At 35.7% G+C, this 16392-nt stretch overlaps 2 protein-coding genes across 10 annotated transcripts in view; both read right to left on the reverse strand.

Moving 5' to 3' along the window:
- LOC126920675 (protein kinase shaggy-like) overlaps window positions 1–8443 on the reverse strand; it is a 66493-nt gene extending 58050 nt beyond the window's left edge. For 3 of the 8 annotated variants that reach the window (XM_050731388.1, XM_050731387.1, XM_050731385.1), the window contains exon 1: window positions 6559–8443. In XM_050731388.1, the coding sequence (XP_050587345.1) occupies window positions 6559–6643 (85 nt within the window). In that variant the 5' untranslated portion in view covers window positions 6644–8443. Of the gene's footprint in view, window positions 1–6030; window positions 6170–6256; window positions 6278–6558 lie in introns of those variants that run through there. The other 5 variants (XM_050731390.1, XM_050731391.1, XM_050731389.1 and 2 more) reach the window with 5 other exon arrangements.
- Window positions 8444–12511: 4068 nt separating this feature from the next.
- On the reverse strand, window positions 12512–16027 carry LOC126920665 (myotubularin-related protein 9). Of its 2 annotated transcripts, XM_050731364.1 has the most exons (7): window positions 15498–16020; window positions 15239–15404; window positions 14860–15152; window positions 14677–14780; window positions 14221–14525; window positions 13811–14134; window positions 12512–13728 (listed from the first exon to the last, which is right to left on the reverse strand). In XM_050731364.1, the coding sequence occupies exons 1-7, from the start codon at window positions 15651–15653 to the stop codon at window positions 13328–13330; spliced, it is 1749 nt and encodes a 582-aa protein (XP_050587321.1). In that variant the 5' UTR covers window positions 15654–16020; the 3' UTR covers window positions 12512–13327. The 2 variants fall into 2 exon arrangements, with proteins under 2 accessions (XP_050587321.1, XP_050587322.1); XM_050731365.1 differs by lacking the exon at window positions 13811–14134 and having other exon boundaries at window positions 15498–16027.
- Between the last annotated feature and the right edge of the window lie 365 nt (window positions 16028–16392).

Consider the following 16392-nt stretch of genomic DNA (forward strand, 5'->3'; position numbering starts at 1 on the left):
TTGGATACTGTTTGGACCAAGTTGCTTTTCAGGTTCCAGTTTCTATTTGTTAAGCATTCCATAGGATAGTTATCGTTTTTCTGTTTGTGTCTCCTGTAGCCAGTTCATCTTTTGTGACATAGTTTAGTAACAATGAAACTCCATAGTACGGTTCCACTCTACTACGTAGGAATAATCGATTAAAGTTAGTAGAAATTCTCTGTCCTAATATGCGACAACTTCCTATGAAAAATCAAGACGTATTTAGAATAAAAATTACACGACTTACGAAAGTACACACACACACACACACACACACATACACAACAAAAGAAATACCCATAGAAAGAAATAAACCATATTAAACGATCAACTTTGAAACATACGATAATACGATACTCCCTCAATTTTCATAACATATACCTACACCTGTTGAATCCCCCATTTTTTAATACGTTTATCCATTTTTATCAAAAATAAATTACATCACATTTACATTTGTGAGAATTAAAATCAATCTAACTAATATCGACTTGTCTTTACGAACGTTTAATTAATTGACTACGAGTTTATACCATGTTTGAGGAAGCTCATTGATTACTTTTTTGTTGGTTTTTGTCAACCTATGGCAGGAACCCTTCCAATTGTACGATTTTCTGATTAAAGAACAATTAAAAGATTATATTTTCCACAAATGCATAAAAACAACAGACAAACGACTACTAGAACACACTGTATATAACTCTGTAGAATTCTCAGCTATAAAATCACATCCAATTCCAGCGTATTCGTAAGAATATGTCTAACCTATGGTCAGTGGAGCAGATCGAAGTAAAGGCCAGAAGAACAGAGTTGAGCCACGGCGATTTCGTTCAGGCCGAGATTCCTCGACACGCTTTCTGCTTTTTTTCACGGCACGCGGATCCTTAGCAGGAAGGATCGAACTTACAGGCGCGCCTGCATATATTCTTTTCTAAGAGATTCGCTTCGATTAATGCACTGTCGATGACACTGTTTTTGCACGTCGTGGACGCGACGACATCGCGGAAACGCGTTCATCCGGCTCCGGCTCGATTCCATTTGAAAATTTTTCCATTGTACCAGAGAAGGATATGTATATCGCGCGTTTTGTCCTGGAAAACGGTCGACACCGACGCGTGGCGTTGTGACGCCATAATATTGACCCAGTTTTTCTAGGCAACCGCGGGCTGCCATGAATGTGTCATGCGATCATTTCGAGCTGATGCGCTCGCAGCCCTGGCGCATGAATTTTTTACGCCGACCAGCTTTTTCATCGCGCTCGTGGAAACGAGGAAGGCGGTCCTCGTTCCGGATGGAAAATTGGAGGGAAGAACGCTTGTGTATTTCGCGTTGCTTTCGAGAGATTTACAAAGTACTTAAGCATTCCGGTGAACGAGTAAAAATGAAAAATAAATTATTCAGTTGTCCGTAACTTGAATACTGTATGTACTAAAATTGAAAAATATCGTATATCACGTGTTGCTTTCGAGAAATTTATGAAGTACTTAGAGCGAGTCAGATGAATATTCGTACGTCTTTTAAAACCAAATAAGTCGTTTAAAATTTTCGTTTAGAAGATGGACGCGTTAGTTTATTGGATGACGCGCGTGTAAAAAGTTTTTGAAAAAGTTGCATTTGGTCGGAATCGCGAAGAAGAAAGTGAAAGTCGTTTCTTACGACTTTTTTTATTATTTTTTTAAACAATACATTTTAGAGATTTTTACCTATGCCAATTACATGTTCAAATGGATAATACTGAACGAATAATTATATATGCTGAAAATTGTATCGAAATTGGATTCTGCGGAAACGTGCGGCAGGTATCGAAATACGTAACAATCTTTAGATTTATTACAGTTACAGACCGAATGCGATGAAAAACTGCGATTTTCAGCATCTTTAATTCATGTTTGTAGCTCGTAGCAAAGTCAAGCGATTTCCATGAAATTTTTAACACGTAGCTTAAATTTTCATTACAGTCCCGAATGAAAATTTGTAAAAAGTAACGTTTATCTTTTTTTCGAACCAGTTGCAATCTTTTCAAAAAATGTTTAAGCCTCATCTAGTAAACTAATCTTCGTAACTTCTAAAAAAGAAAAAAAATCAAGTCGTTTAGCCCAATTTTAAACAAGTTATTCGGTTTTAAAGGATGTACAAATATTCATATGACTCACTGTAGATATTTTGGTGAACGAGAAAAAAAGAAAATAAATTTTTCAGTTGTCGGTATTGCTAAAATTGAAAAATATTGGAAAATTCTTTTTAGGATCACCATATATCATATGTACACGTGAATGAATCTATCAAGCTGATTAATGGCTTAATATCGTGAAAGATTTGTAGAAAAAAAATGTTTTTTTTCGGGTTTTTCGTTTCTGAAAGATTCTCGTAAATAATCAGGGCATCGTAAAATCGAGAACACGATTTCTTTAAAAAATTATATTTAAAAATATGCGCTGAGATATGATTTAGCATTCCTCGATGTCTAAGTTCTTTCCATTTAACTTTATTTTAATCTAAATCGATCATAGGAGTCATCGAGACGTCAATTTTAATCTTAATATATCGTTGTTACACCAGTAGACAACGAAGAAGCAGAATGAGAGAAATCTATTTTATCGTAAGCTTAGACATCAAAAATTTTCCAACCAAAGGAAAGTTCAGTTATTTTAATCTGACTTATTTCGTACGAAGTTGAATTATCGTAATCTCCAAAATTTCATTAACCCTACTATGTTGTCTGAATCATTTTACTTAAGTGGAAGAAATATAAAAAGACATTAACTAAACAAGATTATTAATATTCGTGGTTTCTCCTTTAAACATAAAAAAATAAAAAAAAAGAATTGAAGATCATAATTAAAGATCGATAATCTAGACATTATGTTTGGCTGATGTTAAATTAACGTTAATTTCCTTTTCTATCGAACTCGAACTACTCTATCTATGAAATTAATTAACGATCACACGACTACTTCGTGTTTTCTGTATGAGATTAGATTGAAAGGAAATTTCTATTTGAAAATCTTAAAATTAAACTTCAACTTGGGATGATGTTAGATCAATGCTAATTACATCATCTAATACCACAAAGCATGTATTCTCTTTGTTCTATCACGAACAATGCAATCCAAACGAACCTACTTCAATTAATTAAGAATTAATTAGCCATCCATGTTACGTTTCCACTGTCAGGGTGCAGGGAATGAAAATCGAAGACCACATTGGCAAGAGCATAAGTAGATATTAATAAGACAACTAAGATTTTAATATTTCGATTTTTAGATTGCTTAACAATATTAATTATAAATATATATCGTTAATAAAATCAAGATAATAGAATAATTAAACTAATACCGTTCGTTTCTTACAAAATATTGCGCATTTATCGTTAAACATTGTAAAAATTTCTTTCGTGCAATTTTATCTTATTCGATTATTTCCAATGCCTCTTAGCTATCAAGTGATACGAAAATCAACAAATTAACAGCGATAGACTTGTCATACTTTTGCCGTGTGGTCTCTGTTTGATAATCATGCAACAAGACGATACAAGCGGATTTGCGACGACGATCAATATCGTTAATCCTTAATCCAAGCCATAAACAGCGAGTACGAGGCAAAATGATAATCATCGAACAGCCGTTTCGTTTATGCAATCATGCAAATTGATTAGATAACGTAGCGTTCTAGAGGAAGCTTGAAGCCGAATCCTCTAGCTATTTCGTAATGTACTCCTGAAGGTAGCAGCGTCTGGATGAAGAAACGACGGAATAATGATTTTTTCTATACGCACCTTCACACAGAGGCGATTTGCCAAAAATATACGATACATGCGACGCATGTTTGCTCGTTCGATATATCGATTTGATAGGAACGGAGATTGACACCAACAACTCGAACGAAAGCTCGTTATTTCGGGCCTGTCGATGTCGTATACATAGAGCTGTTAGACGTATTAAAAATTACATCGTCGTCGATTGCTTTTTCGAGTGCGACATTGAAGAAGAGCGTATTAATCATCCAACAGGGCAATAAAGACGTTAATGAAGAACGATGCATTACGTGCACCGATATCGTGGTTTCCAAGTTTTCCTGTTAGCCTTGCTACGTTTTTACGTCATTTTCGATTCAATTTTTCGCTATTCTATATCGTCAGAGGATTTCTTAAAATTCGAACAAACTGTGAAAGAATCAAGATTTTTGGTATGTGAGGTTTCTCGTTCTAATTTTATGTTAACGTCTCTATTACGAGTCTCTTTGTTCGTCGAGATAAGAGCGAGATCACGATATAAAAATTCTGACGTTGTAGCAAGGTTGAAGACACTGAAATATCAGGATACAGAGAGCAAAGCAAAAACGAGAAAGAAGCATCGATTTTCTGAATTCTGTGTCAAGTTGGCAACACACTGCGAGGATCTCACGCGAGTTTTCTTCTCCCCTCTGACGTTATAGGTTCTCTCATTGTGCCGCTGGAACGTATATACCTGAATTTCCAAAAGGGATGGAAGGGCGTAGCCCAAATACCAACCAGATGATACCCTCGACTGTTCACTGTCACGATACCATCGTGTATGCTTTTTGTCAAAAGCATATTTGTCATTGAATTTTCTCGCATACATCGCCATTGAGATTCATTAATCGGTCGATAATTAGTCATCTCGAAATAACTAGAAAAATAGTAGAAAAGGCTTGACCTTTAAACTAGAGAGATAAAGCGAGACAGATAACAAAGAAGATTTTGCTTCTTTGCGTTCAAAAAACGAGGAATTAGAGCTGTATGAACAGTTGTTTGTAAGAAGCCAATAATTAAACAATAGCTTTCAGTAACTATCAGTTTCCAAGTGATAAGAAAACATCATTGAGAAGATTAGATTCTTCATAATAATACAAACTAACGTGTTTACAGTTAATAGATCTGGAGGAAAATATTTATTGATATCTGAGAAATCATAATTAGAAATCTACAGACTCATAATGGAAATCTGCCTTTTGTAAAGAAACTAAGTTTCATGATATGATAATTTGGAATAAAATGGCAAACAGTATTTGTATAAAGTTGTAAATGTTCCTGATCATAAGTGCTGTGTAACTGAAAAACTTCAGACAGAGCTCTTAGTTACTTACTCAAGCTATTAGAAAAGAATCTGAATATACAACCAATGAAAAAATCATTCATATAAGCAGACACTATTTTTAATCATAGACATTGCATAAGTCTCTTGTCAAAGAAAAGAGACTGTGTCGATTGAACTTCTTTATTGCCAGTAATGTTTTACACGATACGGTTAGATATAACTAGAAAATATCTTGAACAAATTTAATAGCAATTATACAGACTTAATATCTTGTAATATGATTTCAAACCACTTAGTGGATTTAGATTTTATTCTTTTGTACCTTAATAACATAATACTCCATGAATTAATAAAGTTCTATATAATATTATTGTACTCGATTACTTTCTCTTATACTTTAAGAACTAAGTTGCAGAACCAAAGCGAAGGATAATTCTTTATTAGTTACCTAGTTACCTTAGTTACCCAATTTAAGCCTTAAGGAATTAACTGGAAAAGAATTTGTAGCGCTTTGTTAAGAAAAGACATTGAATCTCCCCATCGCATAAAGGAAATAGTAACTTAAAGGTATAGCTTAGAAATCCAACGTTATTGTCAAACTCCCACCCACAATTTCTTGTCTAATCCTTCAAAAACCATGTAAAAAAAATCCATAATCATGCAATGAACACAGACAATTCATGCCAAGACTGAACATAGGTTAGGACTGTCGAACAACTATCACTCTTCACTTTGAAAAACTTGACATATCGCATGTTATTCACACATTAGGAAGTACTGTGTTATTAAAATAAATGATCAAGAAATTCAACGTATCCGTGCAGCGGTATCAGCCGAATACAATGTTTAACGCATCTCACTGTCATGTCTCTACACAATTTATGATCTACAGTGTGTATAACCATCTACTTCTCTATGTCACAGTAAGGAAACGTTCAAGATAATACGTAACGGCGATTTCTGGCGAAAATGACCGAGAAGCACATTTCCATGGAGAACACCCGCGGAGAAGATCGCGTTTTCACGATGATCGAGCGAGCGACGATCAAGAAGAGTCGAGCACAACTGAGGTACGCGTGTCGCGTAAACATCGGATTCAGCAGAAGCCGCCAAAATCGAGAATTACGAAGGGACATCCGTAGAACACCATTGGGTAAAAAAGCGATGGTCCCCCCTACCATCTTCCTCGGGCACCCGCTCCATCGTTTTCCCAAGAGTAACCCAGGCACTGGCACGCAGACGCACAGCTCTGCATTCGGAGTTCGGAGACGGACAGGCAAACGAGCGAAGCGGTGAGAGAAAGAGCGCGGTAAGAGGGGCAACAAGTGAGGAAGGGGTTCCTAGGGAGGGAGACTCGGGGAAGAGAAACGTAGTGGGGGAAGGGAACACAGGGAAAGAAGAGGGAGAGAAGCCCGAGAGACCCGAGTAAAAGCTATGTGTGCTAGAGGTTAAGGCACGTCCTACGGCCTACGGTACTCACTGCTGACTCTCATGCCACCCAGGGGTGGATTCGTGGGCGCGTTGGTGCAATCGGCAAAGGAGGTGGTCCTCGGTCGGCTGCTCATTCTGAAATCTTCTTGACCCGATTCTCCACCGCCACCTGACACTCAAATCTTTTTAGAATAAAACGCCGCTTCTGGTTATTCCTATGCTGGTCGCCGCCTCGGCTGGCCGTGGCACTTCCTCACGTGAAGATAGCCAGCAGCGCGTCGTCGTCGTCGCCGTCGTCGTTGTTATTGTCGTCGTCGACACCACCTCGGACATCAATGACAGCACGAACGATAATTACATCGCACGCACGCATGCACGTCCGCACGGTTCGGTTCTTCTATATTACGCCACGGCCGCGCTCGATCGATGGATGGAGGGAGAGAAAGAAAAAGAGAGGAAGGGTGGGAGGGAGTAGGAGGGATAGATGGGGGGGAAGAGCTACGAGCGAGCAAAGCGCGCGCAAGATCCAGAAAACGGAAACCACGTCGGAGAGCAGTGTGCTCCTTCACGATGATTAATCGAATCACTAAAATAAAGGAAATGGAAAACGGTGGTTGCCGAAATTTTTGATCACTTTCTCGACACTTTCTTCAACGAATTACGCTCCTGTTAACCGCTGACGATGTAGCGTGGCAATGGTAGTGACGGCAGCGACTCTCACAATCAAAACGTTCGTCGCTAACAACGCACACTGGGTTATACGCTCCGTTCGCACAAGCAACTTCGCGCGATAGACTTGACCGTCGCGATACGCGATTCACTCGATGCTCTCTTTTCCCTTGGGGAATCTAGTCGATTCTCCACCAATAAATATGATATACGCCGCGTCGATAGCGTCCAACTACACGAATTGACACAATTTGCGACAATCTTTCGTATTAACCGCTGACTGTCAGGGAGTATCACGCACCGAGAAGTGCGGTTCTACTACCTAATAACCTGACGGGGGCGCGGAGTGTTGCGGAGAGCTATGCCGCGAGGGGAGGCAGGGGTTGACGTTTTCGGAACGGTTCGTACACGTTCGCCAGTGGAGGCACACCGCCGCACTTGCTTGCCTTCCTATATAGTACAACTCCACGATGATCCGGCTGACGGGTCGGATTTCTTCGTCGTTGGTGATCTTTCTATGTAACTCGCCACCGTGGCTTCTACAACAGCCGCAACACTTTGAATTTTTCTTCTCTCAATGACGATACACCTATACGACGCTTGTCGTTCTTACATCGTACACTTCTCCCAATCGTTCTCTCTTTTTCGGTCTAACGGCGTAGTCGTCAATCGTCTCTTTTCGTTTCTCTCACTCTCTCGCTTTTCTTCCTTTCTCTTACTTCTCTTATTCTCTCGACTGTTTTCTCTCACTTCTACGCTCGAACTTTTCGAGTATGCGGGGGAAGCGCTACTGCCTCACCTCCTCCACTACCACTCTTTCTCGCTCGCTCTATCTTTCTCGATATACTTTGAATCTTGTCACTACTCGTCACTCCTGGCGCTTCTTGACTTGTCAGGCCCGACGTTATCGACTTGCCAGGCTTGTGCACGCTTCGTTGCAAACACCGCTTTCCTAGGCGGAAAAACAAGCTTCGACCGTGCTGACGCCGACGTGGACGTCTTCGTCGTCGTCCGTGTCGACGTTGCTCGAGGGGAGGTCGTCGTCACCGTCGTTGTTCACCTCTGCTTTCGATAATGAAACCACTATACGAACGTCGTCTCGAGCCTGACGGCGGGAAAGGGGTAAAAGGCGCGAGCTGGACTTACGCGGCAAAACCAATTCCTCGACAATCAACGACGACGTTTTCTCTTCCTCACCGTGCACACGAACACCACACCACTTACGAATTTTTCGAAGCCTCCTCAGACATTGACCCGTTCGGGCTAGATCGGGCCACTCGAATGTCCACGAACATTGCCGAAAGTGACGTCAGTAATACCCCGCCCTGCCTCTTACCCTGCAGACATGCTGATCATCGTATAGCAAGTAAGATGGCGTTTTCGTCGTCCACCTTAACACCATCTTGCGACAATTTTTCTTACTAAATTAGTTGGGCGGTAAATTTAACAGTATATTATATATGTTTAAAAAACTTACAAATGAAAACCATAGGAGAAAAACATGATAGGTTGCACTTTTCGATTTTGACGAGAAAGCGATTTTAAAATTCGATCCTAATATGGAATTATCATATTCTTTTCATGCGGTCTTCAAATAATATACAATAATCGTATTAAAGGATGATATAAAACAAGTACACGAATAGCTGCTAAAGTAATATATATATTTCTTTAACGAAATTGTTCATACAGAATATTATGTTTTATGGATAAGATAAATAATAAAAGTATGTGTATATTTTTGTATTTCTAACTTGTTGTATATGTTACACTCTCTATTAATCTATTATTTTTTTGAAATTAGTTTTAACTGAGGAATAAATATTCATATATTATAAAGTTCTTTCTGTTCATTATCAGTTTTAAATGTTGTACTACTTTATTCAAATACTATATCAATATTTCTTAGTAATATAAATAAACGATTGGTTTATGAAGTATTCGATAATATAGGAACATTAAATATTTTTTGTTAAAGCAACTTTCGTTTTAAAATTATTTGGAATTGTATACCAATACACATTTGTCAATTATATATTGATATACACGTTATTTGACTCACGTGGCTTCCGATTTCTAATTTCAGCTATAGTCAACAATTTCCTGGTTTGAATGTGAAAAGTGCAGAAAGCGTGGAATATATTTTCCATCTGAATATTTCAGTTGGTTACGTTAAAAATGGTATATTATCATGAAAAGTGGAGTTATAGTGCTAAAGAAAAGGTATGGACGATAATTGGTAAAGCTTATCACAGTTTTATTGTAACTTGAACCTCGTGAATGACATGGGACAACCAATAGCCTCTTTATAGATATAGAAGGTACAAATAATGATGTTACTATGTGGTAAATACATAGACAAGAAATTATTGCCAGATTAGTTAATCAAATCATACTGTTGCAATGACAACTATATTTGAAATCATGGAACTTGCTGTACCGACAAAATATAGTATAAACTTCTCTTAATAACATTCAAACATCATAATCCATATATAAATATAGGAATTATATTCACTGGAATTGTTGAAAACAGATATCGATAAAATCAATAGCATGTCAAGTAATAGTCAACTAATTGACTAAATATAGAATGCTATACATATAATATACAGCATAGACCTTGCATTTTATGGATCTTCGTGTTCCATATTCTGAAATGCTGATCATATAAAAAGTCAGAGTGTTTCTTATGTCCTCTGTGATTTATAGCAGTGGATGTAGGAATTATATTTAATCCAACTAACAAAGTTGATAAAGTCACAGACAAAGTCATCAGTGCAATTCCACTGAGAATGGAAAGAATGGTAAATAGAGAAAAGAGAAAAGTATGTACATACATACTTGTTATTAATACATTTAATCTTCCCTCATATGAATTATATGGTTGTCGTACATACTATGTACAATCATAACTAAAGCTTATTGTTAATGTCAAAGATGGCTCTTGTATATGCTATGCCAGATTGTAAAAGTGTTTACAAATACAATGGTAGTATTGCCTTTTTAAAACATCAAAAAATTCAAACTTGGAAATATATGAGAGAAAGCCATTCCTGATATAAGAGAACTAAAGGCAAGACACTTAATATGTGGTAAACATTTTTAAGAGGAATTTATAAAAAAAAAAAGAATTGTTCGAAAAGATTATTGTAATAATTTTTTATACAATTAATATTATTTTGTACATATATATTATGTTGTGTAGTATTATATACAAAATATTGAATAAAATGTAGGTATGTATATAGAAAATTTTACATTATTTACTGTTTAGTTTGAGATAGTTTAAATATTATATTGTATAGTTGGTGTTAAGGATAATGTATCAACGATCTTGCGTATGATGACCCAATAGTTTTGTATTTATTGGAAAAATGATATATTTGATAAACTATATAACAAATAAAGTGGGAAAACTTTTTTATTAACATTCTACCTTCAAAAAGCAATCCCACATTTTCACTTTTATAAAATTACTTTTATGTTGTCCTTTCTTATAAAAAAAGAATGGTTTCTGTACTGTTCCTCTTTTACCTAATAATTATATTTCATTTCTGTCGAAATGTCTCCAATAAATAATGGTTTTTTCTCGGTTATTAAGCGTATTTTAGATTTTGAATTTTGCATCAAATAACACATTATTCTTGGCTATGTCAATAATGCCGAATGCGCATGTGCATTCTTGGGTTCCTTCAAGCAGCGCTGCTGCGTGAGAGGTTAGGGAATTAAAGATAAAACTTCAAAATGAAGCTATTCCCCACTAGCAAAACAATTCGGCGAGTTGCCAAACTGCGTAATGTATACAACAGTGGTCATCGTAAGAACTACATAACTGATTATTATTAATACGGACGTAAATAAATAAGACGAGCATAAAAATCGTGAAAGCTACATTAACAAAATGAGATGGTTATATGATTTACATGTAATATGTATAATAGGGAACAGAAAAGGTGATTATCTTGGAATGGATTATGCAGAAGAAAGCAAATCTGATTGGTTATTTCTGATAGACCCAACGTAAGTATCATACTGGGATAGAGATCAGTGTTTCCCGTTACCCGTGTACTGTCCCACATATATCTTCCCAGCTTTAGAGAATTTTAGTGAGGTATTAAGGCCAATAGTAAGGAAGAGGAAATATATTAAAGCGCGTACGCAACAAAAATGATAGGAAAGGTAGGAAATCCCTATAACCAGTGTCGTTGTTGATTTCCTTACCGATCATATTTTACTAAGTGCAAAAGTGAGCCACGGTCATATAAGTAGGTCCGAACTCTTTTCTACCGAAAGCATTGACAAAATCGTCCATCTTTTGAGTCAACAAAAATCAAGGTGGAGCGCAAGAAGAGCTCTCATTATATTGCGTGACAGATATAGATAGATATTATGAATGTCTCAGACAGAGACAGAGACACTTTTCATTTCTGTTTATCTCACAGAACGAGACCTTTTCTTCTTCTCCATCTTGATTTTTTTACTCAAAAGATGGGCGGTTTTCCCTAGCGCGTGTCCAGATTTGTCTATATGACCGTGAGGTGATTATAGTGAAAACCAGATTATAGGGAATCTTCTGTTGTGTTTTGTTCGATCCACGGACGACCGTGGGTCGATCCATCGAAGGTCCCTTTCCCACTTAAGGGCCTTACTTGTAATATAGGAGGAGTAGGGAGACACACCAATCCAGGCCCGTTTACTTTATTCCCCTACCTGGAACTTCTACAATTCCATTTTCAAACGCACCATTTCTCCACATTCTGCCTCGTGATTCCGTTGTTGGTTTAGATCGTGCACTTGTTTTCTCAACGAAATTTTGTTGGAACGTCTTTTTATTCACAATCTACATTTTGGCAAGTTTAAACATCACAAATCAGGATAGAAAACGGATTTGCTTGCTGGCCTTGGATGGGTTTGAATTCAGTCCACGTTTTTTAATTTTATTCGTGACTAGATCCACACTCATCCAGGGAAATCGAGCTGATGTTCAGAAACGATCCTCAAGATTGAACCTCTTTGTTGGACATACAGAAAATACTTTTCAGTTTTTTCCAACAAATTTTGTGTTTTATTGAAAATAATTTATAGAAATGAAGAAAGTAAAGAAAAGAAAAGAAGCAAAGAAATAAGTAATATTGCTATATTTGATGAACAAATATACTTTTATATCATCGTAAGTAACATATTTAAAAAAAATGAAATTCTTTCTCTCTGTCTATCTTATTTCATATCGTTTCATGTAAGAATAAATCTTTTGTATATGATCTTATCTTAAAATTATTCTAGTATACAACTGTTGTGTAAAAATAAGGAATATATGAAAGATACTTAAATTTCAAAGCAGTGAATATAGGATTTATTTCAGTTTCTTTGTTTAGTATGAACACCTGCTGTATTTCCCCTCCAACGATCTCCCTCTTTTCATTGGCAGTAATAATCCTGTTGCCCTTAACCCTCTCCTCCTGATCTATCTGTCTCTGTTTATCCACTTTTCCTTCTCATATTTCATTCGTCCTTCCTATATAACGGTAAGAACTTGTCTTTACCGTCTTTTTTCTGCGTCCAGATTATTTTTACTTTTGGATATATGTACAATTCGAGAATGGAATCAATGTACCATAATTTTATAATTCATTCTTTTTTCTATTTTCTTTTATAAAAATATTATGTATATATTTAAAAATAAAACAATATTGAATACGAAGTAGTTGTAAACATTTCATTTTTTCACTGTATATATACTTCGTACAATGTTATATTTACAATTACTTGACGTATATAAGGGACCGGATATCTGAGTGGAATCAATAAATACTTGTTTCCTCTGCTCTACATGTATAATATAAATCTTATGTATATTATAATAAATTGTTTAAGAATAAATAATTGAATAAACAATGTGCGTCTTTACACACGTGAACGTGTTATTTATATTTCAATTATTATATTATGGAAAAAATGATTTTTATCCTAAGGAAACATAAAAAAATGTATATATGAGATAAATAACTTTTGAAATTTTGGTGAATTTTTGATAAACACACGATTGTATTACTTGGTAATTTTATGTCGTAAATAAATTCAAATTACGATATTGTATGTCTCATGTAAATGAATTTTTTTCCTCTTTATATTGTCCATAATGTATATCACGTATTTCGAGATTCTAGACTTAATTGTGCTATACAAGTATGCTCATCTTGATTTTCCTCTTCATAACATATATCAGGGTTTGAACGCATTTGCTCTATCGCTTGTTTAATCTGAATTTGTAATTGACTGGCAACTTTGCGTACTGCCATATAGTTTTGTTTTATTTGTTTTATACATGATGGTAAACTTTTCCATGGAGCAACACTTGTATGGCCAAGGTAAAGTTCCTTCCACAACTGAATACTAATAGGTGCAACACTGGGCCAAATGACTCCTGAATTTGGTTCATACAAAGGGTTCAACCATTTCTCCAATATTTCCGGTTGATTTATATAAGACCATAAACTACACGTTCGTTCAGATAATCGAAGTCTAACTCTCTCTGCTTCTGAATCACCTAGAACCAATATATATACAAATATTTTAAATATGGAAATTAAGTATTAGAATGAATATATAATAGTATTATGTGTAAATACCTAAAAATGTGCCATAATTAGAGTAATATGCATGATTGTACAATTCAATCAATAATTCTACTGTATATTCAAAGCTAAATTGGAATTGATAATGGAGTTGATAAAGACAGTCGAGGAAAAGAAGAAAAGTCGGAGCATGCGTTGGATTTTGTGAATTTGATGGATGATATGGTCCATGACGTGTACGGCTAAAAAATTGATGACCAGCTTGTATCCATTCACGTTCGATTAAAGCTTGAAGGCCACGTACTGTTCTACAGTCAGGATTTAATATCGTTTGTGCTAAGCTGGTTACCACTAAAGTAGAATCTCTGCCAGCACTACCTGTTCAAAACGCAGCAAGTATCCTTACTTAGTAATACTATAATTAATATAATCGTATTTGCTTAATCATTTTATAGATTATATACCATGAACTAATACAGCTGCAACTTCTTGATGAAGACACTGAGCAGTTACACAAGCAGCGTTTAAAGCGCTTTGTACAGCGGATAACCATCCGCCGTTATCAAGTCTTGAGATCCACTGGGAAGTAGAACACGTTATATCATTACAAGCTTCTATCAATTTAAAAAAACTATCTGCTAAATCATGGGGTCGCGGAACCGCTTTGTGTACTTTCCGCCATTGCGGATAAGCAGCATCCATTTCTGTACCACCACCCTTAGCTCTGGAACTTTGAGCTTGGCTAATGGACCTTGTATCTATTATATAACTATTGACAAATTTTACATTAGTAACATTGGTTAGATTGAAAAAGTATTACTTATTAGTACGAGACACTGCGATTGATATTAAATATCAAATCATAGTTGAACACTTCTAAGATTGGCTAAAGTATAAGCTTTAAAGAATGTGGTATTTACCCACGTCTTCCTGGCCCTAACACAGCATTTAACAATCTTTCATCTTCTTTACATCTTTTACCATTAGTGCCACACGTTGGTTGACTACTTCTTAACAAGATACTCTGTAACGTTGGTTGATCAATCCTATATATATATCTAATTTATTGTATTGTACTTGTGGCATAATATGATATTACGTACCCCTCCTTCGTGTCTGTAACATAAAACTGGAAATCGTCCACCATCTCTAAAATTGGCAGATGATATTATAATCTTATCTTCTATATGACGTGGTACTATAACAGCAGAAGGATAAGAATTGCAAACTTTGTAGTCTTTATTTAAATAACTAATACGCCATTCATCCGCATAAGCAGTTAACAATCTGGACCATTCTGATACTGGAGCAAATGCAGTCCACCCATCTTCTATTTGTTTTACAGTACTGTTAGTAACTTGTGGTCTATTAAAAAAGGGATACTGTAAAGTTTGCTCTGTAGTAAAGAAAGAAATGGGAATTACCACAAAATATGGAAAAAATATACTTTTACAAAGATGAAAATAACGTTAAGTATTTCACCTTGCGACGTTAACATCTCTATAGATAGCGCAACATTTGTTAAGTCATCTGTTGAATTAATATCTAATTGAAGAATGTGAAAATCTTTACATTTTAATATAATGGTACCACCTGGACTTTGGGTATTCAATTTTTTCTCTATAAGGTCAATATTTCGATATAATAGCTGAAAAACATTGAAAGAAGATAGAATATAAATGGACTAAACTAACATTTCAAATAATCATAATGCTAAAATAATTTTCACATTAGAGCGTACCCAGAGCTCTTGTCCATCGCCTTGTCGCGAAGACCAAAGAAGATGGTGACTACTAATACATAGTCTTCCATCTATACTTTTGTAATTGCCATCACTTTTATTTACCAACGCAACGTTATCAAGTTTTGGAATTAATATTAGGTCGCCAAGTTCCATTATACGTTTCGATCGAACGTTGTTGATATTTAATTATTGACAGAAATACATATAATTTGTTTTTCAAGCTCTACATAACCTAACACTGTTATCTATATAATCATCACTGAACAAGTTTTATTTGGTTACTTGGAATAATTGCAAATGTAGATTTATGGATAGATTTATAAAGAAATATTTGTTAAGCCCTCATACTCTTCAATCTCTGTGAAATGTGCCTGTATCACGAATGCTAATATTTTAGTATACGTTGGAAAAATGTATTGTTAATCGCTGCACTTCTGTTTACGTTTCTTATATTTTATGCTATCCATTAGTAAATTTGCCTTCCCTTAGCCGTTGTTACTTATTATGTTATGTACAGTTTACGTAATGTGGCTCCCCGCAGCGTTAATTTTAAGAACGTCATGGTTATGTAGGTAGCCTTTGCCTTTTGTCTATACCTTTAGTGAGTACACTTGTGACCTCTCGTAGTAGGGATTCTGTTGCGGTAAATACGAATATCGTACAGCAAAGTAGTCAAAGGAACGAACAAAGGAATTGTGATAAAAAATTTATTATGTGTCGTAATTATTAATTATCATTGATAGCTACTAATAATTCTTGTCGTTAGAAGCAACATTGATAGAAGAAACATTGGTAAGACGTGAAATTCTCGTTTTAAACCTCCTTTTAGTGAATGACCATGTTGTGTACTCACCTATGATTAAGTTTACCCGGTTTTTGATTTACAAAAGGT

This window comes from Bombus affinis, chromosome 9, assembly GCF_024516045.1.
Source record: "Bombus affinis isolate iyBomAffi1 chromosome 9, iyBomAffi1.2, whole genome shotgun sequence".
In the NCBI taxonomy this organism is placed as follows: domain Eukaryota; kingdom Metazoa; phylum Arthropoda; class Insecta; order Hymenoptera; family Apidae; genus Bombus; species Bombus affinis.

Bases quoted from the DNA above. Each gene is read 5' to 3' on its own strand.
- LOC126920665 (XM_050731364.1), bottom strand. From the start codon at position 15,653: ATGGAACTTGGCGACCTAATATTAATTCCAAAACTTGATAACGTTGCG. The intron at 14,526-14,676 runs GTAAATACCACA...ATTTGTCAATAG, and splicing joins TTAGGGCCAGGAAGACGTGG to TTATATAATAGATACAAGGT. The intron at 13,729-13,810 runs GTATTTACACAT...TATTGGTTCTAG, and splicing joins TAATTATGGCACATTTTTAG to GTGATTCAGAAGCAGAGAGA.